The sequence below is a fragment of the Anomaloglossus baeobatrachus genome, chromosome 3 (genome assembly GCF_048569485.1).
Source record: "Anomaloglossus baeobatrachus isolate aAnoBae1 chromosome 3, aAnoBae1.hap1, whole genome shotgun sequence".
Classification (NCBI taxonomy): Eukaryota; Metazoa; Chordata; class Amphibia; order Anura; family Aromobatidae; genus Anomaloglossus; species Anomaloglossus baeobatrachus.
Window position 1 is genome coordinate 10,635,681 of NC_134355.1, and position 25,944 is coordinate 10,661,624.

The 25,944-nt window shown below is 50.6% G+C and overlaps 1 protein-coding gene across 1 annotated transcript in view; it reads right to left on the reverse strand.

The window, feature by feature from the left end:
• Nucleotides 1–25,944, reverse strand: part of LOC142295879 (lactoylglutathione lyase-like) — a 67,554-nt gene that overhangs the window by 20,529 nt on the left and 21,081 nt on the right. Inside the window, exons 2-3 of the mRNA XM_075338985.1 lie at nucleotides 10,807–10,977; nucleotides 6,143–6,225 (exon numbers count right to left, since the gene is read on the reverse strand). Of these exons, the coding sequence (XP_075195100.1) occupies nucleotides 6,143–6,225; nucleotides 10,807–10,851 (128 nt within the window). The 5' untranslated portion in view covers nucleotides 10,852–10,977. The remainder of the gene's footprint in view (nucleotides 1–6,142; nucleotides 6,226–10,806; nucleotides 10,978–25,944) is intronic.

The following is a 25,944-nucleotide window of genomic DNA, read 5'->3' on the forward strand; positions in this document are numbered from 1 at the left end:
GTATAAATGATGGTCCCGTTCCCAGATCTACGATTACATCAGAGTAATTGAGGAAAGACTCTGCTCCGTCTGTTATATGCTGCTATATTCCTCTAAGTTCAAAGACCTTTCACCAGGGATGAGAATTGCCGAATGAGCATCTCTTCCCGAACATTCGCCCATGTAAGCACGGCACCTATCAGTCAACAAATAAGCAAAACGCTCATTCGTAGGGACATGGGTTTATGCAGGACTATAAATCGGTGCGGGCGGCCAAGTGTACGGGTGACAATATGCATCCTGTATGGGCACAGAACAGTGGTGTCATGGATCTTCAGTCTCCATCGAGTTTGTATCAGCCTGCTCTTCAATCTCCTCTACTTATGAGCAGAAATCTGTCCACTGTCCATATACTGTACATGCACAATTATTCTCTAGTCACATCCAAAGCAGTATTTACAATGTAATGATCTAAAGGGAAACTATCAGTCGATTTATGCTGTTAGAATCAATGAAATACTGGAGTGTTTCAGACAATACAAATCATTTTTTGCATCCCAAAGCACTTGCTGAAATCAACAGGCCGCCATTGTCTTGTGGTTAGGCTCGGTCCTCTACAATGACAGCAACGGTTTGTGTTCTCTGTTGTAATGTCTACGGCCTCATTTATGGATCTAATTCTTATCTGTTTTGGTCCACGTTTCTATTCATCCATCAGTGTGGCATAAGTTTTTTCAATTGGGGTTATCCAGACAATTTTGTCTTTTCCATGAAGAATGCTACTTTTATTTATACATGAATTGCATAATGAATAGAGAATATATCGTCCAGACAGTGACGAGGTCAGAAATAATGACTTTTACATGAAATAATAATTTTCTCTTCACACTTGGCTTTCGGCACAGATCGCTCCTTTGCACAATTCCAGCTTTGCAGACCTCTCTAGCTGTTCATTTGCGGTGGTAATCCTGAGATATTTCCCCCATGCTTCCCCCCCTCACACAAGTTGGATTGGGTTGATGGGCACTTTTTGGCACCGTACGGTTAAGCTGTTCCCATAACAGCTCTATAGGGTTGAGGTCTGGTGACTGGGCGGCCTCTCCATTACAGATAGATACCCGCTGCTGCTTCTTCCCTAAATATTAATGCATAATTTGGAGGTTGCTTTGGGTCATTGTCCTGTTGTAGGAAATTGGCTCCAATCAAGCGCTGTCAACAGTGTATAGCATGGCGTTTTAAAATGGAGTGATAGCCTTCCTTATTCAAAATCCCTTTTACCTTGTACAAATCTCTCACTTTACCAGCACCAAAGCAACCCCAGACCATCACATGACCTCCACCATGCTTGACAGATTGCGTCAGGCACTCTTTCAGCATCTTTTCAGTTGTTCTGTGTCTCACAAATGTGATCTCTGTGATCCAAACACCTCAAACTTCAATTCGTCTGTCCATAACACTTTTTTCCACTCTTCCTCTGTCCAATGTCTGTGTTCTTTTGCCCATATTAATCTTTTCCTTTTATTAGCCAGTCTCAGATATGGCTTTTTCTTTGCCCCTCTGCCCTGAAGGCCGGCATCCCGGAGTCGCCTCTTGGGTGATGACACTGGTGTTTTGTGGGTACTATGTAATGAAGCTGCCAGTTGAGGACCTGTGAGGCGTGGATTTCTCACACTAGAGACTCTAATGTGCTTGTCTTGTTGCTCAGTTGTGCAGCGCGGCCTCCACTTCTCTCTACTCTGATTAGAGCCTGTTTGTGCTCTCCTCTGAAGGGAGTAGTACACACCGTTGTAGGGAATCTTCCGTTTCTTGGCAATTTCTCACATGGAATATCCTTCACTTCTAAGAACAAGAATAGACTGTCGAGTTTCACATGAAAGTTCTCTTTTCCTGGGCATTTTGAGAGTTTAATTGAACTAACAAATGTAATGCTCTGGATTCTCAACTAGCTCAAAAAATGTCAGTTTTTTTAGCTTCTCTAATCAGCAAAACTGTTTTCAGCTGTGCTAGCATACTTGCACAAGGGTTTTCAAGGGATTTTGAAACATTCATTAGCTTTATAACACAGTTAGCAAACACAATGTACCATTAGAACACTGGAGTGGTTTTTGTTGGAAATACACCTATGTAGATATTGCATTAAAAACTAGACATTTGCAGCGAGAATAGTCATTTACCACATAACAATGTATAGAGGGGATTTCTGTTTAATTTAATGTTACCTTCATTGAAAAATAAAATGTGCTTTTCTTTAAAAAATAAGGAAATATCTATGTGACCCTAAACGTTTGAACTGTATTATATTTATTTTCTATTTTACAGACTCTCAGTGCTCAATAAAACTTGAACATGTGACAAGCACATAGATTATAATGGGTGCGTGTCCTATCTGTGATAAATGTGTAGGTGAAAAATCTTAGGTTAATGTCACCAGGGCATTACATTTCTGAGATCAGTCAAGTCTACAGATTACAGCCATGACTGGCTCCAAGTGCTGCATCGCCGATACATGCAGTACCAGACCAATATTTACATGCGTAGGTCTGGAAATTGGACCAAACCAGGGCATGCTGCAATCTTCAGCCATGTGGATTTGAGGTTTGTATGAAAAACAGCCCACATGCACCAGTACGTGTGTTAATATTGGTTCATGTGCTGCACGCCGTGCTATACACCTGCAGACCAAGGCATGCAGTGGCTATTTCCAGATTTAGGCCCTGTGCGCACTAGAAAATGGAATTTTCTTAAGAAAATTCCGCAGGCTCTGAAAGATTACCGCACCCGCGGTAAAAAAAAACCACGGCAAACCGCACCCGAAAACTGCATGCGGTTTTACCGCGAGTTGTTCCCTGCGGTTTTTTACCATTATCTATGGCAAAAAACGCAGGTACCTATGGAAAAGAATTGACATGCAATTCTTTTTGCTGCAGAAAACATGCAGCAAAACCTCTTGTTGAAAAAAATGCAGTGTTTGCACAGCGGTTTTTTTTTTACTATAAGTTTTGCTGGGGAAGGACTGCAGCAAGGTTAGACACATTTTCTGCAGCAAAACATGCAGCAAAACCACGGCAAAAACTGCAGCGAGCGCAAAGGGCCTAAGGCTATGTGCGCACTAGGCGTTTTTTTCACGCTGCGTTTTTATGTGCGTTTTTGTCTAAAAAACGCACCCGCGGCTAAAAAAACGCGGCAAAAACGCATGCGTTTTTGCCGCGATTTGGTGCGTTTTTTGCTGCGTTTTTGCTCACTGCGTTTTTAATCAGTGCACAATGCCATTAAAGATTGTTGATGAAAAAAAAAAAAAAAAAAGGTCTGATGTCATTTCCTTCTTCAAAATGTTCATTGTATGCAGGAGAGCAGACAGCTGCAGAACTAGTGTATGCAGGAGAGCAGACAGCAGCTGCAGAACTACAAGTCTCAGCATCCTCCATTCACTAGTGTAAGCAGGAGAGCAGACAGCAGCTGCAGAACTACAAGTCTCAGCATCCTCCATTCACTAGTGTATGCAGGAGAGCAGACAGCAGCTGCAGAACTACAAGTCTCAGCATCCTCCATTCACTAGTGTATGCAGGAGAGCAGACAGCAGCTGCAGAACTACAAGTCTCAGCATCCTCCATTCACTAGTGTATGCAGGAGAGCAGACAGCAGCTGCAGAACTACAAGTCTCAGCATCCTCCATTCACTAGTGTAAGCAGGAGAGCAGACAGCAGCTGCAGAACTACAAGTCTCAGCATCCTCCATTCACTAGTGTATGCAGGAGAGCAGACAGCAGCTGCAGAACTACAAGTCTCAGCATCCTCCATTCACTAGTGTATGCAGGAGAGCAGACAGCAGCTGCAGAACTACAAGTCTCAGCATCCTCCATTCACTAGTGTATGCAGGAGAGCAGACAGCAGCTGCAGAACTACAAGTCTCAGCATCCTCCATCCAGGACTGTATGCAGTTTTTTGCCCAAAAAGAAAAAAAAAATGACATGGGCTTCACCATATTTTTGTATGCTAGCCGGGTACAGCAGGCAGGTACGGGCTGCCCCCAACCCCCAGCTGCCTATTTGTACCCGGCTGGGAACCAAAAATATAGAGAAGCCCTTTTTTTTTTAATTATTTCATGAAATAATTAAAAAAAAAAATGACGTGGGCTTCGCCTAATTTTTGAGTCCAGCCGGGTACAACTAGGCAGCTGGGGATTGGAATCCACAGTGCAGGGTGCCCATGCTTTCTGGGCACCCCCACTGCGAATTGCAGTCCGCAGCCACCCCAGAAAATGGCGCTTTCATAGAAGCGCCATCTTCTGGCGCTGTATCCAACTCTTCTAGCTGCCCTGGTGACGGGTGGCGAGCTAGGTAATAATGGGGTTAGGGCTAGCTGTATATTATCAGCTAGCCCTAAGCCCGAAATTCATGGTGTCACGCCAATATTAGACATGGCCACCATGAATTTCTAGTAATGATAAAAAAAAAACACAACACAGAGAAAAATATTTTTATTAGAAATAAAACACAACACAATTAGTGACTCCATCTTTATTGAAATAAACCCCCCTCCGCAGTAATCCTGGGTCAGGGTCCCGCGCCGTCCAATCCGGATCCAATATCATCTGATCGGTTTGCTGGAAGGCAAAGCGATCAGATGATGTGTCAGGATCAAGTGCCTGAATCACAGGACACAGCAGCTGATTGTATAAAAGCCGATTATACAATCAGCTGATGCATCAGTAGAAAAAAAAAAAAAAAAAAATACATACTCACTTATGTGCTGATTACCGGCAGCTCCTGGAGCGATCGATTGGACAGGAGTCTGATCCTATACGATCGCTGCAAGAGCTGCCGGTGATCAGCTGATGAAGTCCCCTGACAGCAGGATCAGCTGATAGCCGGCCGAGCGCGAAAAAGCCGGCGAGACTACGATCAGCTGATGCGTCAGGTGACTGCATCAGGTGATCCCTCGCCAGGTCCTGCAAGCAAGGTCCTGCCCCGGGGAGACTGCACACAGCCAGAGCGGCGGGACCGGGAGGAGATGGGAGCGGGCATGGCACCGGGACCCTGCAGACGCAGACAGGTGAGTATGACATTTTTTTTTTTCTACTGTTCACTTTTGTTTTCGCCGCTGCCTCCACCTCCCGCCCAGACATGGCGCCGCACGGAGCTGACATGCACAGGACGGGAGGTGGACGCAGCGGTGACGGTACCGGGAGGATTCATGCTTCTGTGTTTACCAACAGAAGGAATCCTCTTCCTGTACACGTCACTGTAGTACCCACCCCTTGCGTTTATAGCTGCGTTTTTAGTCATAGAAACGCGGCTATATGCGTTATTCATTGCGTTTTTAACATCTCATTGAATTCAATGAGTGAAAAACGCAGTGGAAAACGCAGAAATAATTGACATGCTGCGTTTTTGTGGTCACCACAAAAACGCAGCTAAAAAAAAAACGCTGTGTGAGGACAGCACTTCTGAAAACCCATTGACATTGCTGGGGAAGCAATGTCACTGCGTTTTCAGCACAAAAACGCGGTAAAAAACGCCGCTAAAAACGGGGCAAAAACGCCTAGTGCGCACATAGCCTAAGGCTAGGTTCGCACACTGCGTCTTTTTGACGCTGCGTTTTTGTGCGTTTTTGGCCGCTAAAAACGCACAAAAACGCACCTGCGTCGAAAAAACGCATCAAAAAACGCATGCGTTTTTGCCGCGATTTGGTGCGTTTTTGGCTGCGTTTTGCTGCGTTTTTGATCTCTGCGTTTTGCTGCGTTTTTCAAATGCATTGCATGGGCGGAAAACGCAGAAAAACGCAGGAAAGAACTGACATGTCCATTTTTTTTTTTTAACTCAAAAACGCAGGTAAAAAAAACAGATGTGTGCAGACAGCAAAAATGAAAACTCATAGACTTTGCTGGGGAAGCAAAGTCCTGCAGTTTTGAGGCCAAAAACGCACCCGAAAAACGTGCAAAAACGCCGTGAAAAACGCACTGTGCGCACATAGCCTAACTGTGTAATAAATAGCTCATGTGCACTGACACATAGGATAACATTGGTTCAGTCTGATTTCCATACACAGCACAGAGCCCGAAAATGCGATCATCTAATTCAGGGAGGTCTTGAAAGACCGTTGTAACCCCTTAATAAAACATTGGATTGGTAATATTGAACAGATCACCATTGTATAACACTTACGTCATTCCAAGACATTTATTGTAAAATTTGAGGGATTTCTGTGGATCTTTAATCCGGAGCATGGTCTGCTGGAATATGAAGTCCTAAGACGGGCAGAAAAGAAACACAAGCATTTAATGGGCACCATACTTATAGACACAATGGACTTTACAGCAGTTTTTAGGAGTGAAAAAAGTTACAACATTTTGCACTAAACCTATGTGCACATGTTTTGTGGTGGCCCTGCACTTACCAGGGTAAAGAAAAAAAAAACATGACATAAAAGTTTGCTTTAGGTCCACTGTATATATATATATACATATACATATATATTTCTCTGTGCGATTCCTAAAACTTAACATGGACAAAACAGAATTCATTGTCTTTCCTCCTCCTCACTCATCTCCTCCAACAAGCCTTTCCATCAAACTTGATGGCTGCTCACTCTCCCCAGTCTCACAAGCTCGTTGCCTTGGAGTGACCCTCGACTCTGCTCTATCCTTCAAGCCACACATCCAAGCCCTCTTCACCTCATGCCGATTACAACTCAAAAACATCTCCCGGATCCGTGCTTTTCTTAACCAAGAATCAGCAAAAACATTAGTGCATGCCCTCATCATCTCCCGCCTCGACTACTGCAACCTCCTGCTCTCTGGCCTCCCTTCCAACACTCTTGCACCCCTCCAATCTATCCTAAACTCTGCGGCCCGCTTAATCCACCTCTCCCCTCGCTATTCCCCAGCCTCGCCACTCTGCCAATCCCTTCACTGGCTTCCCATCACCCAACGACTCCAGTTCAAAACACTAACCATGACATACAAAGCCATGCACAACCTGTCTCCTCCCTACATCTGTGACCTAGTCTCCCAGTACCTACCCGCACGCAACCTCAGATCCTCACAAGATCTCCTTCTCTGCTCCTCCCTTATCTCCTCTTCCCACAATCGCGTACAAGATTTCTCCCGTGCATCCCCCATACTCTGGAACGCTCTACCTCAGCACATCAGACTCTCCCCTACCGTGGAAAGCTTCAAGAGGAACCTCAAGACCCACCTCTTCCAACAAGCCTACAACCTACAATAGCCCTCAGTCCAGTACACCACTGCGCAACCAGCTCTGTCCTCACCTATTGTACCATCACCCATTCCCTGTAGACTGTGAGCCCTCGCGGGCAGGGTCCTCTCTCCTCCTGTACCAGTCTGTTATGTACTGTTAATGATTGTTGTACGTATACCCTTTCACTTGTAAAGCGCCATGGAATAAATGGCGCTATAATAATAAATAATAATAATAATAATAATATATATTGAAAGTAATATTCCTGAGAGACTATTAATACTTGTCACATTGAAGGCTGTGTTCAGACCTGGCAGGCTACTTAGGAATTTCCAATGCAGGTTCCAAATGAAAACTCTGTAACAAGTTTATAGTTTCAGGAGGAAAGACAGGTTTTTTTTCAGAGCTCTATTCACAATTAGCAGATTTTAACGATGTGGCTTTGAGGGCACACTTCAGGTATTTTGTGAATCTGCAGCACGCGGGTACATTACAGATTTCCACCTACAGGGGCTTTTTTACCTCCCATCCTGCATCCATAGATATTAATATGGAGTTGCCCTCTGCAGATATGACAGCTCCAGCTCTTCTGAGAAAGATTTCTAGAGGATTTTGGATAGCTGACAATGGATGGTAGGGGTTAATATCTGCGCTGCCTAGGAAAAAGGAGTAAAGTGATTTTATTCAACGCGTTTCGAAGTGGAAACTCCTTCGTCAGGATAATTACAATTCAGCATTGTAATTATACTAATGAATGAGTTTCCACTCCGAAACACATTAAATAAACTCTCTTTCTAGGATTCGTTTTTATCCTACTTCCGTGGCAGCGTGGATGTTAACCCCTAGCATCCATTGTCAGACATTCGATTTCTCAGGGTCTGCAGAAGCTTTGTTCTCGCCTTTCAAGTGGTTGTGTTTCACTCAACTGCACCAGGTGAGAAATTCCTTTCTCATTTCAGTACGACCATCACACAGTAAAGACCCTATAGGGCATGGTCTCTCCCATATTTTAGAGCACTGGAAAGTACTACAAGTCCCAGCCACTGTAAGCTTAGTGGATGGACAAAGCCTGCGCCGTCCAGAGTTTCTGGCTTTGACATCTCCTCTATCACCAGCTCCACCCACAGAGTGAATATGGCGATGCCTGATGAGCATTATCCTCTTAAACCAAACTGTACAGCGGGCACAATTCAGTCAGACGGGTAACTGTCATGCTCCCCGGGGCCCGACGCCGTTCCTTACTCACCGCTCCGGTCCCCCTCCTGCCCGCGGCTACATAGCTCCCTTTTCTCCCTCTGCGTCCCCCATGCATCCAGTTCCCAGCTCCCGGCGTTCCTCTGCGACCCAGGACACACTGACAGGCGCTCCTGCATCCTTGGCACCGCTTCCTGCTCTGGCCTCCGGCACTCGGGCTTCGCGCATGTGCATTAGGGCGCGCGCGGTCATTGACCTCCTCTTAAAGGGCCAGTGTCCCCGAAACAGGATATTGCCTACTTCAGCTATAAGGTATATTAGGAGGTTCCTTACATGTGGGCGGTGCCTGTTCGTCGAGTTTCACTAAGCTAGAAGTCCAGGTCTCCTTGTGCCTTGTGGAAATTAATCCTGTCTTTTCCGTAGAGCTTGTCCTGCCTCCGTGTCCGGTTCCTGATTCCGGAATTGCCTTCGTTCTAACCGTCTCCTGAAGGACGCTATCCTTGCTCCGCTAGTACTCCGGCTACCATGCACCTAGGCCCTCTGGTGGGGTGACTGGACAGTCCCTGTATAGGGGTTCGCTACGGGTTGCCTCACTGGGGGAGTCCGGTGCACGGCCCAGAGGATCCACCACCACCAGGACCTAACAGTAACATGTTCCTGACATTCAACAAAACTGACAGGTGATGGCGAAGATTCACGAGGAAGAAATGTCGTGGACGGACTTGTTACTCCAGTGGTCCTTATTACAGGACTGGGCTGGTATCAGTGACCTCTGCACCACCGGCCATTGTGTCCCAAATTTTAATCTAGTTTCACATATTCATGAGATACGGACCATACTCAAATCAGAAGACTCGGACAAATCGCAGGGTCTCCCGACCTGAGCCACCGCTTGATCTAAATTATGCCTATGAATCAGTAGCTCAGGTCGGGAGACCCGGCGGTCAGGCTTTGTCTTCCAATCCAAGTATGGTCTATATGTCACAGATGTGGGATAGCAGCCTCAGTAAAGGCAACCTCTATGGCGAGAGCCCGATGTTATACACCTGTGCCAAGGGGGCTGACTCAGAAACCTAAAATCCATAACTAATATTGCCTACTTTTCTCTGTATCATATATATACCATCACATAAATGTTCTTTTATATGTTAGTCTTGTGTTTCTGTGGGATGTTGACGAACCTCTGACTGACTTAAGCGGGCTTTACACGCTGCAATGTATTTTACGATGTGTCGGCGGGGTCACGTCGTAAGTGACGCACATCTGGCATTGTAAGGTACATTGCAGTGTGTGACAGCTACGTGCGATTGAACGGTAAAACGTTCATCGCACGCACGTCGTTCATTTCTCATGAATTGAACGTCAGATTGTTCATCGTACCCGGGGTAGCACATATCGCAGTGTGTGACACCCCGGGAACGATGAACAGATCTTACCTGCATCCTGCGGCTCCCGGCCGGTAATGCGGACGGAAGGAGGTGGGCGGGATGTTTACGTCCCGCTCAGCTCCGCCCCTCCGCATCTATTGGCCGCCTGCCGCGTGACGTCGATGTGACGCCGAATGTCCCTCCCACTCCAGGAAGTGGACGTTCGCCGCCCACATCGAGGTCGTATGGAAGGTAAGTACGTGTGACGGGGGTTAATCGTTTGTGCGGCACGTTCAACAAATTGAACGTGCCACACATACGATGGGGGCGTTGCAAATCGCATACGATATTGTATGCGACATTGCAACGTGTAAAGCAGGCTTTAATGACACATTTCCATATAGACAGACTGGTCCTGTGCTGTCCTGAAGCCGATGGCTCCATGGTTCTCCCGGTTTTCCTCAGTTGTAACCTGACACACAGGACGATACCAGTGATAGACCTGTAGGAAGACGTGGCTGTGATCTCTTGAGACTGAAGGAGTGTGCTCAATTAAATGTAATTGAATCTGGGTCAGATCATGTGCGTCCTGTTGTATAATAACCAGGCAATTATCAGCGCTGCGTTGGAGCAGAGCTGGGCTTCCTGTTGGACCGGTGTCGGCCCATGTGAACTTACCTTCACCTGATGTTCTGCATTTTACCGCCGATCTCACTGCAATGCTCGGTGTCATTCACCTCGGTGTGATCAGCAATATACAGGACCCTCTCACCCTATCTTCATAAATATGGTGCACATCTAATAAAGCTGTGACCTTTTTGCTGATGAATTCTCTGTACCTTCTTTTTTGTGTATAGTAGGATATGGAAGGTGCAGGATAAAAGTGAATATAAAAGTAGAAATGTACATTATTATGCAACCTGCGGCTCTTCCAGTGTTGTGCAACTGAAATCCCCAGCGGCTGACTCTGCTTGGAGTTGTAGTGTCACAGACGGCCTGACACTGCTTGTGAGGAGCCTGGCCATCTAGTCGTGTGTGCAGTGTGTATGGGGTCAGCGTGGTCAGTACCTGGGTTGCTGGCTCCACATCGCTGAGCTCCGGCGTCTCCTCCATGTCTATCGCCGGCACTGATGTCACTGACGCCCGAGTCACACCTGTCCTGGGTCACACTGCAGATCTGAACACGCCCGCTCACCACGATTAGTCACTGCACCTGTCACTTCATCCAGTGATTCATTCCTAAGAAGGACAAAGACAGAACAATTTATGATGAACGATGTTACAGCGATTACCTGATCTGCCCCCAAGCACGTCTACAGCGAGGAGACGGCCGATTCAGCGACCGTGGAGCTACACTATACTTTGGGAGCGTTATGCTGGGTTAATAAAGATCTATGTGGCTGCTACATCACAATGTAATGCAGGTGAATGTGGTTGTACAGCAACAAAAAAACCCCACAAAAAGTAAAAAAGATTTTTTTGCAACTTGCGTGTCATATATACTGAACCCTGCCAGTCGCAACACTGCCAAAACGTACTTGCATTACACTATGATGTAGCAGTGCAACCTGAGGTGGCCAAAGTCGCCACGTATCTCCAGCCTTAGGCTCTGTGCGCACTAGAAAAGTGATTTTTCTCAAGAAAATTTCTTGAGAAACTTCTGGGAGTTGAAGGTTACCGCACCTGCGGTATAAAACCGCACCAAATCCGCGGGAAAAACGCATGCATTTTTGCCACGATTTTGCCGCGTTTTTTTCCGCAGGTTTGGTCCCTGCGGTTTTTTTTATGCTGAACTGCAATAAATAATATAGATAATAGATAGATAATCGATAGACAGATAATGGATAGAGGGAAAGATGGATAGATGAATAGATAGATAGATAGATGAGAAAGACCTATATAATGTCCCACCCCCCTGCATATTCTAAGCTGGCACCCTTTAGTGACTTTCATGTGGCACTAAAGGGTACCTAGCCTTGTATTTAGCCAAAAAAATAAATAATTAAAAAAAAAATGACGTGAGGTCCCCCCATATTTTGTAGCCAGCTAGGGTAAAGCAGACGGCTGCAGCCTGCAGACCACAGCTGGCAGCTTCACCTTGGCTGGTAATCCAAAACAGAGGGCACCCCATGCTGTTATTTTACATTAAATAATTTAAAACAAAAAACGTGGGGTCCCCCCCAAATTGGATCACCAGCCAAGGTAAAGCGGACAGCTGGGGTCTGATATTCTCAGACTAGGGAGGTCCACTGTTATTGGACACTCCCCAGCCTAAAAATAGCAGGCTGCATCCGCCCCAGAAGTCCCCATTAGATGTGCCAATCCTGGTGCTTCGCCCCAACTCTTCCCGTTGCCCTGGTGCGGTGGCAAACGGGGTAATATATGGGGTTGATGCCAGATGTGTAATGTCACCTGGCATCAGGCCCTGGGGTTAGTGATGTCACGCGTCTATCAGATACCCGACATCACTAACCCAGTCAGTAAGAAATAAAAAATAGACAACAAAAAAAGTTTTATTTGAAAAAAACACTCCCCACATTCCCTCTTTCACCAATTTATTGACAAGAACAATCAATTCCACGTCCGGCGTAATTCAATAAGGGGGGGGTCCCATGACGATCCATACCATAGTCACTGTCCCAGTCAATGAAGAACAGAATGTTCCCCATTGGCTGGGAGAGCAGTGCAGTGACCTGAGCTAACATCAATAGGTCAGCCCAGGTCACTGCAGGGGATGACGAGCAATGACTTCAGGAGGTTAGATGAGGGTTAGATACTGGGGGTATACCGCACATCATTTGCTACCTGCGGTATACCCCCGGTATTTCGCGATTACATTACAGTGAATAGAGTGAAATACCTGCGGAAAAGAAGTGACATGCACATTTTCTCAAGAAAATCTTCAGAATTTTCTTGAGAAAAAAACGCAGTGTGTGCACAGCTATTTTTTTTTCCATAAGTTTTGCTGGGAAATGTCTGCAGGAAGATTACAAACATTTCTCAAGAAATTTCTGCAGCAAAACCGTGGGTAAAACGGCCTAGTGCGCACAGGGCCTTAAAGCGCAGCTCAAGCGATTTTTTATTAGTGTACCGCTGCAGTGATGCATTAAATCTAAGTTCCCTGACCCCTTATACTCACCCTCCGGCGGCTTTATCTTCTTCCACCACCGTTCTGGTCAGTCTCTGGAGATTTGTGTTTCATGAAGCACACTGGAGTTCACAACTCAATACAAGTCTATGAGAGCCTCTCGCTGGTTCTCATAGGGTTGTATTGAGCTCTTGTGACATAACCTATGACTTTAGAAGTTACGGCACAGGACAGCATCACGGGACCAAAGCAGCACCGAAAAAGCATGAAAATGACGATGGGTGAGTATAAGACTGGGGGTAATGGAAGAAAAAACAAAACGCTGGAGTGGTGCTTCAAAGTTCGGGCGCCACATAGTGTCAGGATTCTCCAAGGTTGGTGGTGACAGCAGGAAGTCAAGTGATAACTGAATTAACTGAGTACGTCTACTCGGAATGTGGTCGTAAATATACTAGTGGTCATGTGACACCCCCCCCGCGCTCTCACCAGCAACAGCGGAGAATCCTGACCTCTTGCGATGCGCCCATTGTAAGGATTCAGATGGAGTGACTGTATGGTTTCCTCAGTAGACTGAACAACCCCTTTATTGTTGCCATTGGCCCCCTCATTCACCAGACAGAGGCCAAAAGTGTGTTCTTTATGACTAAGTATGGCCAAATGTCATAAGCACACTGCTTCTTTAAAGCTGTCACCATTTTTTTTTGCTTATAAAACCTGCCCATCACCTTTAAGACTATGTCAATAGGATTCCTGCAACCACTTTATATCCTCAGACATGCTCCTGCATACCCAAGAAAAAGTGTTTTATACATGTACCACATTGCATGTAAACTGTGATGTCCGATGGGGTCTCCAGCGCCGCCCTAGTCCCATCAAACATCGCCTCTTCCAAATGTACATAAGCTAATGATGTCTCTACTCAGTCTTCACTAGAGCCTTAGCTGGTGAGGTTAGACTTGGCTGACGATAGGCACTAGGTATCACTCAAGGGCAGCTCCTGGTTGACGTGCTCCAACAAGGGGTTGTTCAGTGCAAGGCATGACGGGAAGAAGAGATAAACTGCCACTAGGGAAGAATAAGGAAGGGCAACCTCTGATACTTACCCTGAGTATCCCAGAACTCCCTGACATTGCTAGACAGGTTCTTTCATGTTTCTATCCCTGTCTTTCTCTGAGCACAACCCTGACTAGTGCACGGGGAGCAGGAACATTAGTCCCTCTTTAGGATAAAGACTCAAAGGGGAAAAAAAAGGAAAAGGGTAAAAGAAACAGCAACCGTACATTGCAGACCAGACTACAGGAAGAAGTAAAGGGAAATAAATTAGTGAGGCACACCAAAAAAGAGAATACAGAATGGGAAACACAAAATAAACTTCCAGCAGCAATCTCCAGATATGGCTCCTTTATCGACTTTTTTGTCCACAGCTCACACCTCCACACCAAAACCAAGGTATAGCAAGTTATCACTGGCAAATGCCCAAGCTGAGAAGTGAGTACTTATAGCAGAGGGGAGCGCAGGTGCAAAGACTTTGGGCACATTGTGAATGATGTAGGTACTTAGTCACGCCTCTCTGGGGAAAGAAAAGTTTTGGGAGCAGTGGGTCTATGACCATCTCTCCCCTCCATCTTGTAGCGTGACGTTATTACTGGTCTCACCTTATTTGGGTCTACGATGGCCCCCGTCGCTGCTCTAGCAGAGCAGCTGCAGAATCTGTCACTAGAAGTGGTAGATATACAGTACATTCTGTGATATTACAGCCCCACCTCACACAACCCAGGTTTAGCGGACGCTGCTCCCGGGCAGGTCACACCTGATACCGAATAAATTGTTCAAAATTCCGGACAGGCTTGTGGTGTTCAGGGAGACCTGTAAACTTTACTTTAGGCTTCGTCCACACTCCTCAGTTACCGAGGAGCAGAGTGTATGGATAGTTATCTCACTCCTCCATGGGGGACCCCTAGCCTGGGATTTCTCTCTCCGGCCTGATTGTCAGTCAATGTAGTTGGTTATTTTAGTGCTCTGGGTCTCATTTATGACAACCTGGCTGAATCCAAACTTCGTCAGATTCGGCACAGAGGGTGGCCAATGAACAAATTCTGCTCTGAGTTCCGCAGATGGTTCACAGACACCACGTGTTATGATCCTGCGTTTCGGAGTAATTTTTGCCAGGGTCTCTCTGATAGAGTAAGAGACACGTTTGTACTGTGTGAGACCCCTGGTTCCCTGGAGGTCGCCATGTCTCTGGCTATTCATGTTGACCGTCGTCTCTGAGAAAGACCAAAGGAGACACCTTTATCTACCAGGGGTCTTGTGCTAAATGAACCTAGGTCTGAGTTCACTGTGGAACCCATGCAGTTGGGGGGACAACTTGTGGAACCAGTCCACCTGTAGTTCGGTTCGGTGTTTTTTTGTGGTCGTAAAGGTCACTTTTTAGGAACCTGACCCTCAATACGAAATCACAAACAGCCACCATAAAACTAATAAACCCAGGTTACATGGAGGATAGCAACCTGGGTATACATATTTCCTCTCTTGGTAGGTTGCAATTTGTTTTGGCCGCCAAGGTCATATTAGATGGAAAAAAGGGTGTTTATTTCCGCCTCTTCGGATAGTGGTGCGGGGTCTAACCTAATGGACGCCTGATTCGTCCGGGCTTAACCCCACATACCTATTCCTATAGTCGCTATAGACTCTGCCCCCTGAGTCAGGGGCATTTCATTCAGGTTGTTCAGGATTTATATCTCCAGGTAGGGACCATGTGTCGCGGGCGGGGAGGAGGGTGCCGGCACCGCGCTCACCCCTCTGCTCGGGTCCGGCTGCTGCTGCTCAGTGGTGGCTCGAGCGGTGGGCCAGATCCCGGGGGTTCTCGAGCGGCACTCCTCGCCCGTGAGTGAAAAGGGGATTTTGTTGGGGAGATTGTTTATTGTCCGTGACGCCACCCACGGTTGTGGTGATTTGTAGCACCACCGCTGCTCAATATGGGGATCCCGGGAGTGGTGATGCGGAGCAGCCAGGTGTTGTGTTGCCCCTCCGTGGGTAGGGGTTGGTGATCCCGGGGCCCGGTGATGGGGTGGAAGGGTGCAGGGCCTGGTGGGCGCAGGGACGCGGGGGCAGCGCTGGGACTTGCGGCACTGTGGTACTCACTCAGCCTGAGACGTTGACACAGTTTTACAGTAAACCACACGGCTGGAAAGACTGTTCCCACGGACGGCTGCACTTGCTCTCCCAGCAGGTAACGGTGATGTCCCTCTGACCTGCACCTGATGTTTCTAAGTTGGTAGCGATGGGTTCCCACCGGTAACCCGCTCCCCGGCTTGGATATGGGCCGGGGGAGCCCTACTTTGCCCGCAGACGCTGGCCCCGAGGAACTGGTGCCCTGGTGGTGGCGGTGTTCCTCACTAATGGTTGGACGGTTGTCTTCAATCGGGACTTGGTTGTTGGGGGATCGACGTCCCCTTCACTGACGGATTCGGCAAATTATGGCGACTCCTAGCCTTGCCGGGGTCCGAGAGGCCCCTGCCCTGGTGCTGACTGTCCTTCGTATACTGCTCCAGACCGCCGGGCCACTACTCGACCGCGGTCCTTCCAGCAACCTCCGAGCAGTCCCCCTCCAGGCGATCACCGCTGTTGCTGACCTGTCCTGCACTTAGCTGGACTCATTTCAGGCCTTTCTACGCTCCCTTTTGTTCCTTTTCTTCTTTGCTCCACTACCACTTCACTTTCACTTAGCTCCTCTACCACTTCCTTCACTGTTCTCAAGCTCTTCCCTGAGCTGACTGACTGGTTCTTCCCGCCTCCAGGGCTGTGTACTCCTCGGTGGGCGGAGCCAACCACCTGGCCCACCCCCTGGTGTGAACATCAGCCCCTGGAGGAAGGCAACAAGGATTTTGGTAGCTTTGGTGTTCCTGACTGGGATGTAGGGTGTGGTGGTGTGATGACCTGTGACCCCTGGCTTGCCCAGGGCGTCACACATGTATACTGAATCCAGCCATTGTTTTGTTCAAGAGGTCTGCCATCCCCGGTGGTTCTAGGCCTCCCTAGGCTGACTTTACACAATCCTCTGGTGTACTAGTAGACATGTCGAGGTAAAAAGGTGGAGCAATTACTGTCACAATAACAACATGAGCACCTGAATATCCACGGTCTCTTTCAGGTCCCTGCCACCTCACTTCCATTATGATTGTGCAATCAATCTAATTCCAGGGGCCAAGTTGCATAATTTGGAGGTGTGCTTTGGGTCATTGTTATGTTGTAGGATGAAATTGACTCCAATCAAGCGCTGTCCACAGGGTATGGCATGGCGTTGCAAAATGGAGTGATAGCCTTCTGTTAAGTCCTGGTGGTGGATTCTCTGGGCCGTGCACCGGACTCCCCCAGTGAGGCAACCCGGAACTAACCCCTATACAGGGACTGTCCGATCACCCCACCAGAGGGCCTAGGTGCACGGTAGCCGGAGCACTTGTGGTACAGGATGAGCGTCCTTCAGGAGACTGATATGAAGATGTCTCTGGGGCCACGGAGCTCCTGGAGGTGGTCCAGATGACGGGACTCAGATTCAGGTGACGGGTAGAGTCGTCAGGCGGGATCTTGATCCAGCTGGACGAGAGGGCAGAGGTCACCAAGAGAAGTCGGGGATCAGAGACGGGTTCAGGCTGAAGGAGATGGTGGAGTTCACAGCCGACAGTCACCGGAAGACTTCCTGGGAAAGTCGTGGTCAGGACCGGGTTAGCGTGGCAGGACTGGCTCTGCGAAAGACACAGGGTAGATAGGAGACAAGGCAAGAGGGGACCTGAACACCTAGCTAATGAAACACGTTGATCAGGCACTGCCCACATGGAAAGGAGATCCTAATATACCCTGTACCTGTATTTGGCAATATCCTGTTTCTGGGACGCTGGCCCTTTAAGAAGAGTTCAGTGACTGCGCGCACGCCCTAATGCGCATGCGCGAGTCCCGTGTGCCGGAGACCAGAGCAGGAAGCGGTGCAGAAGATGCAGGAGAGCCCGACGGTGTGTCCTGGGTCGCAGGGGAACGCCGGGACCGAAGGACCGAAGGCACGGGGGACGCAGAAGAGGGGGAGTGAGCCGAGGAGCCGTGGGCAGGAGGACCGAGGACCGGAGCGGTGGGTGAGAGGCGGCGTCGGGACCCGAGGAGCGTGATACCTTCCTTATTCAAAATCCCTTTTACCTTGTACAAATCTCCCACTTTACCAAAACCAAAGCAACCCCAGACCATCACATTACCTCCACCATGCTTGACAGATGGCGTCAGGCAGTCTTCCAGCATCTTTTCAGTTGTTCTGCGTCTCACAAATGTTCTTCTGTGTGATCCAAACCCCTCAAACTTCGATTCGTCTGTCCATAACACTTTTTCCACTCTTCCTCTGTTCAATGTCTGTTCTTCTGCCCATATTCATCTTTTCCTTTTATTAGCCAGTCTCAGATATGGCTTTTTCTTTGCCACTCTGCCCTGAAGGCCGGCATCACGGAGGCACCTCTTCACTGTAGACGGTGACACTGGTGTTTTGCGGGTACCATTTAATGAACTACCAGTTGAGGACCTGTGAGGCGTGGATTTCTCACACTAGAGCCTCTAATGTACTTGTCTTGTTGATCAGTTGTGCAGCGCGGCCTCCACTTCTCTCTACTCTGCTTACAGCCTGTTTGTGCTCTCCTCTGAAGGGAGTAGTACACACCGTTGTAGGAAATCTTCAGTTTCTTTGCAATTTCTCGCATGGAATATCCTTCATTTCTAAGAACAAGAATAGACTGTCGAGTTTCACATGAAAGTTCTCTTTTTCTGGCCATTTTGAGAGTTTAATGGAAACAACAAATGTAGTTTTCCAGATTCTCAACTAGCTCAAAGGAAGGTCAGTTTTAGGGTCTGTGCACACTGTGAAAATGTGTTTCTTAATGCAAAATACTTATTATTTTAATATATTATAAATAATATATTCTTGCAAAATACGCACCCTCTGGCATAATTCCGCACCTGCAACAAAAAACGTACCCAAAATCCACATGCGGTTTTGGTGCGGTAAAAAATGCAGTGTGGGCACAGGGCCTTATAGCTTCTCTAATCAGCAAAACTGTTTTCAGCTGTGCTAACATACTGTACTTGCACAAGAGTTTTCAAGGGATTTCTAAACATCCATTAGCCTTCTAACACAGTGTACCAATGTACCATTAGAGCACTGGAGTGGTGGTTGTTGGAATCAGGCCTCTATACACCTATGTAGATATTGCATTACACACCAGACGTTTGAAGCTAAAATAGTCATTTACCACATAACAATGTATAGAGGGGATTTCTGTGTAATTTAATGTTAGCTTCATTGAAAAAAAATGTGCTTTTCTTTCAAAAATAAGAAAATATCTAAGTTTCCCTAAACCTTTGAACTGTAGTGTACATTACATGTAGACTGTACTGCCTATATCTTGTGTTTTACCCCTTCTACACTGGGGCATGTTCACATGTGATTTATTTGCTCTGTTTTTTTCAGTGCACATTTGTGTGTGGACAATCACCAGAGTACCGTATATACTCAAGTATAAGCCAAGTTTTTCAGCCTATCTTTTTATGCTGAAAACGCTCCCCTCGGCTTATACTCGAGTGAGGTACTCATAAAAATTTATGCTCACCTGTCCTCCGTTCCTGCGGTGTCCTCTTACCTGGTTCTTGCAGTCTGCAGGCACATAGACCCCTCGATGATCACGTCTGGTGCACGGGGTCCTCGCTGCCGTCATAGCTTTATTGCAGTTGAATGCTTTACGGCACTGCAAAGCATTCAACTCAAGTAAACCCATAACGGCAGCCTGCAGCGGCGACCCCGTGCACTGGACACGATTATGGAGAGGTCTTTGTGTCTGCAGACTGCAAGAAGCAGGTAAGAGGACACCGCAGGAACGGAGGACAGGTGAGAATAACTTTTTTGTCTGTAAAGAAAGACATAATAGGGGACAAGAAGGCGACTGGAATGAGGACATTACTAAAGGATGGCACATTACTTCAGGGCACATTACTAAACGATGGGCACATTACTTTGGGGCACAAGAATGGACACATTAACACAAGCGGGGACAAGGATGGGGCACATTACCATAGGGCAGAAGGATGGGCACATTATATTTTATTGGTATATATTTTAATTTTTGAAATTTTCCAGTTGCTGCTGCATTTTCCACCCTAGGCTTATACTCAAGTCAATATGGTTTCCCTTTTTTTGTGGTAAAATTAGGGGCCTCGGCTTATACTCAAGTATATATGGTAATTTACTACCACATGACTAGCTGAGAGTCTACTGGGCATCTCCTGTATGGAACACGTCTGTGTGTAAAATACACAAGAGGACCGCGCTCTGACCGTTACCTCAGACTCCGCCCCGCCCTCTGACCGTCACCTCAGACTCCGCCCCGCGCTCTGACCGTCACCTCAGACTCCGCCCCGTGCTCTGACCTTTACCTCAGACTCCGCCCCGCGCTCTGACCGTCACCTCAGACTCCGCCCCGCGCTCTGACCGTCACCTCAGACTCCGCCCCGCGCTCTGACCGTCACCTCAGACTCCGCCCCGTGCTCTGACCTTTACCTCAGACTCCGCCCCGTGCTCTGACCGTCACCTCAGACTCCACCCGGCGCTCTGACCGTCACCTCAGACTCCGCCCCGCGCTCTGACCGTCGCCTCAGACTCCGCCCCGCGCTCTGACCGTCGCCTCAGACTCCGCCCCGCGCTCTGACCGTCACCTCAGACTCCGCCCTGCACTCTGACCGTCACCTCAGACTCCGCCCTGCACTCTGACCGTCACCTCAGACTCCGCCCTGCACTCTGACCGTCACCTCAGACTCCGCCCTGCGCTCTGACCGTCACCTCAGACTCTGCTCCACCCTCTGACCGTCACCTCAGACTCCGCCCCGCGCTCTGACCGTCACCTCAGACTCCGCCCCGTGCTCTGACCGTTACCTCAGACTCCGCCCCGCGCTCTGACCGTCACCTCAGACTCCGCCCCATGCTCTGACCGTTACCTCAGACTCCGCCCCGCGCTCTGACCGTCGCCTCAGACTCCGCCCCGCGCTCTGACCGTCGCCTCAGATTCCGCCCCGCGCTCTGACCGTCACCTCAGACTCCGCCCTGCACTCTGACCGTCACCTCAGACTCCGCCCTGCACTCTGACCGTCACCTCAGACTCCGCCCTGCACTCTGACCGTCACCTCAGACTCCGCCCTGCGCTCTGACCGTCACCTCAGACTCTGCTCCACCCTCTGACCGTCACCTCAGACTCCACCCGGCGCTCTGACTGTCACCTCAGACTCCGCCCTGCGCTCTGACCATCACCTCAGACTCCGCCCCGCGCTCTGACCATCACCTCAGACTCCACCCGGCGCTCTGACCGTCACCTCAGACTCCACCCGGCGCTCTGACCGTCACCTCAGACTCCACCCGGCGCTCTGACCGTCACCTCAGACTCCGCGCTGCGCTCTGACCGTCACCTCAGACTCTGCCCTGCGCTCTGACCGTCACCTCAGACTCCGCCCTGCGCTCTGACCATCACCTCAGACTCCACCCCGCGCTCTGACCGTCACCTCAGACTCCAACCCGCGCTCTGACCATCACCTCAGACTCCACCCCGCGCTCTGACCATCACCTCAGACTCCACCCCGCGCTCTGACCATCACCTCAGACTCCACCCCGCGCTCAGACCGTCGCCTCAGACTCCGCCCTGCGCTCTGACCATCACCTCAGACTCCACCCCGCGCTCTGACCTTCACCTCAGACTCCGCCCTGCGCTCTGACCATCACCTCAGACTCCACCCCGTGCTCTGACCATCACCTCAGACTCCACCCCGCGCTCTGTCCTTCACCTCAGACTCCACCCCGCGCTCTGACCATCACCTCAGACTCCGCCCTGCGCTCTGACCATCACCTCAGACTCCACCCCGCGCTCTGACCTTCACCTCAGACTCCGCCCTGCGCTCTGACCGTCACCTCAGACTCCGCCCTGCGCTCTGACCTTCACCTCAGACTCCGCCCTGCGCTCTGACCGTCGCCTCAGACTCCGCCCTGCGCTCTGACCGTCACCTCAGACTCCGCCCCGCTCTTTCAGTTACCTCAGACTCCGCCCCGCGCTCTGACCGTTGCCTCAGACTCCGCCCCACGTTCTTAGTTACCTCAGACTCCGCCCCGCGCTCTGACCGTTACCTCAGACTCCGCCCCGCTCTTACAGTTACCTCAGACTCCGCCCCGCGCTCTGACCGTTACCTCAGACTCCGCCCCACTCTCTGACTGTCACTTCAGACTCCGCCCCACTCTTACAGTTACCTCAGACTCCGCCCCGCTCTTAATTACCTCAGACTCCGCCCCACACTCTGATCATTACATCAGACTCCGCCCCACGCTCTTAAAGTTACCTCAGACTCCGCCTCACGCGCTTACAGTTACCTCAGACTCCGCCCCACACTTTTAAAGTTACTTCAGACTCCGCCCCGCTCTTAGTTACCTCAGACTCCGCCACGCTCTTACAGTTACCTCAGACTCCGCTCCGCTCTTAGAGTTACCTCAGACTCCGCCCCGCTCTTAGTTACCTCAGACTCCGCCCCGCTCTTAGTTACCTCAGACTCCGCCCCGCTCTTAGTTACCTCAGACTCCACCCCGCTCTTAGTTACCTCAGACTCCGCTCCGCTCTTAGAGTTACCTCAGACTCCGCCCCGCTCTTAGTTACCTCAGACTCCGCTCCGCTCTTAGTTACCTCAGACTCCACCCTGCTCTTACAGTTACCTCAGACTCCGCCCCGCTCTTAGTTATCTCAGACTCCGCCCTGCTCTTACAGTTACCTCAGACTCCGCCCCGCTCTTAGTTACCTCAGACTCCGCCCCGCTCTTAGTTACCTCAGACTCCGCCCCGCTCTTAGTTACCTCAGACTCCGCCCCGCTCTTACAGTTACCTCAGACTCCGCTCCGCTCTTACAGTTACCTCAGACTCCACCCCGCTCTTAGTTACCTCAGACTCCACCCCGCTCTTACAGTTACCTCAGACTCCGCTCCGCTCTTACAGTTACCTCAGACTCCGCTCCGCTCTTACAGTTACCTCAGACTCCGCTCCGCTCTTACAGTTACCTCAGACTCCGCCCCGCTCTTAGTTACCTCAGACTCCACCCCGCGCTCTGACCGTCACCTCAGACTCCGCCCCGTGCTCTGACCTTTACCTCAGACTCCGCCCCGCGCTCTGACCGTCACCTCAGACTCCGCCCCATGCTCTGACCGTTACCTCAGACTCCGCCCCGCGCTCTGACCGTCACCTCAGACTCCGCCTCATGCTCTGACCGTTACCTCAGACTCCGCCCCGCGCTCTGACCATCACTTCAGACTCCGCCCCGCGCTCTGACCGTCGCCTCAGACTCCGCCCCGCGCTCTGACCGTCACCTCAGACTCCGCCCCGCCATCTGACCGTCACCTCAGACTCCGCCCCGCGCTCTGACCGTCACCTCAGACTCCGCCCCATGCTCTGACCGTTACCTCAGACTCCGCCCCGCGCTCTGACCATCACCTCAGACTCCGCCCCGCGCTCTGACCGTCGCCTCAGACTCCGCCCCGCGCTCTGACCGTCACCTCAGACTCCGCCCCGCCATCTGACCGTCACCTCAGACTCCGCCCCGCGCTCTGACCGTCACCTCAGACTCCGCCCCGTGCTCTGACCGTTACCTCAGACTCCGCCCCGCGCTCTGACCGTCACCTCAGACTCCGCCCCATGCTCTGACCGTTACCTCAGACTCCGCCCCGCGCTCTGACCGTCGCCTCAGACTCCGCCCCGCGCTCTGACCGTCGCCTCAGACTCCGCCCCGCGCTCTGACCGTCACCTCAGACTCCACCCGGCGCTCTGACCGTCACCTCAGACTCCACCCGGCGCTCTGACCATCACCTCAGACTCCGCCCCGCGCTATGACCATCACCTCAGACTCCAACCGGCGCTCTGACCGTCACCTCAGACTCCATCCGGTGCTCTGACCGTCACCTCAGACTCCGCCCTGCGCTCTGACCGTCACCTCAGACTCCGCCCTGCGCTCTGACCGTCACCTCAGACTCCGCCCTGCGCTCTGACCGTCACCTCAGACTCCGCCCTGCACTCTGACCGTCACCTCAGACTTCGCCCTGCGCTCTGACCGTCACCTCAGACTCCACCCCGCGCTCTGACCTTCACCTCAGACTCCGCCCTGCACTCTGACCGTCACCTCAGACTCCGCCCTGCGCTCTGACCGTCACCTCAGACTCCGCCCTGCACTCTGACCGTCACCTCAGACTCCGCCCTGCGCTCTGACCGTCACCTCAGACTCCGCCCTGCGCTCTGACCGTCACCTCAGACTCCGCCCTGCGCTCTGACCGTCACCTCAGACTCCGCCCTGCGCTCTGACCGTCACCTCAGACTCCGCCCTGCACTCTGACCGTCACCTCAGACTCCGCCCTGCGCTCTGACCGTCACCACAGACTCTGCTCCACCCTCTGACCGTCACCTGAGACTCCACCCGGCGCTCTGACCGTCACCTCAGACTCCGCCCTGCGCTCTGACCATCACCTCAGACTCCGCCCCGCGCTCTGACCGTCACCTCAGACTCCACCCGGCGCTCTGACCGTCACCTCAGACTCCACCCGGCGCTCTGACCGTCACCTCAGACTCCGCCCTGCGCTCTGACCGTCACCTCAGACTCCGCCCCGCTCTTTCAGTTACCTCAGACTCCGCCCCGCGCTCTGACCGTTGCCTCAGACTCCGCCCCACGTTCTTAGTTACCTCAGACTCCGCCCCGCGCTCTGACCGTTACCTCAGACTCCGCCCCGCTCTTACAGTTACCTCAGACTCCGCCCCGCGCTCTCACCGTTACCTCAGACTCCGCCCCACTCTCTGACTGTCACCTCAGACTCCGCCCCACTCTTACAGTTACCTCAGACTCCGCCCCGCTCTTAATTACCTCAGACTCCGCCCCACACTCTGACCATTACATCAGACTCCGCCCCACGCTCTTAAAGTTACCTCAGACTCCGCCTCACGCGCTTACAGTTACCTCAGACTCCGCCCCACACTTTTAAAGTTACCTCAGACTCCGCCCCGCTCTTAGTTACCTCAGACTCTGCCACGCTCTTACAGTTACCTCAGACTCCGCTCCGCTCTTAGAGTTACCTCAGACTCCGCCCCGTTCTTAGTTACCTCAGACTCCGCTCCGCTCTTAGAGTTACCTCAGACTCCGCCCCGCTCTTAGTTACCTCAGACTCCGCCCCGCTCTTAGTTACCTCAGACTCCACCCCGCTCTTAGTTACCTCAGACTCCACCCCGCTCTTAGTTACCTCAGACTCCGCCCCGCTCTTAGTTACCTCAGACTCCACCCCGCTCTTAGTTACCTCAGACTCCGCCCCGCTCTTAGTTACCTCAGACTCCGCCCCGCTCTTAGTTACCTCAGACTCCGCCCCGCTCTTAGTTACCTCAGACTCCGCCCCGCTCTTACAGTTACCTCAGACTCCGCTCCGCTCTTACAGTTACCTCAGACTCCACCCCGCTCTTAGTTACCTCAGACTCCACCCCGCTCTTACAGTTACCTCAGAGTCCGCTCCGCTCTTACAGTTACCTCAGACTCCGCTCCGCTCTTACAGTTACCTCAGACTCCGCTCCGCTCTTACAGTTACCTCAGACTCCGCTCCGCTCTTACAGTTACCTCAGACTCCGCCCCGCTCTTAGTTACCTCAGACTCCACCCCGCTCTTAGTTACCTCAGACTCCGCCCCGCTCTTAGTTACCTCAGACTCCACCCCGCTCTTACAGTTACCTCAGACTCCACCCCGCTCTTAGTTACCTCAGACTCCACCCCGCTTAGTTACCTCAGACTCCGCCCCGCTCTTAGTTACCTCAGACTCCGCCCCGCTCTTAGTTACCTCAGACTCCGCCCTGCTCTTAGTTACCTCAGACTCCGCTCCGCTCTTAGTTACCTCAGACTCCGCTCCGCTCTTAGTTACCTCAGACTCCGCCCCGCTCTTAGTTACCTCAGACTCCGCCCCGCTCTTAGTTACCTCAGACTCCGCTCCGCTCTTAGTTACCTCAGACTCCACCCAGCTCTTAGTTACCTCAGACTCCGCCCCGCTCTTAGT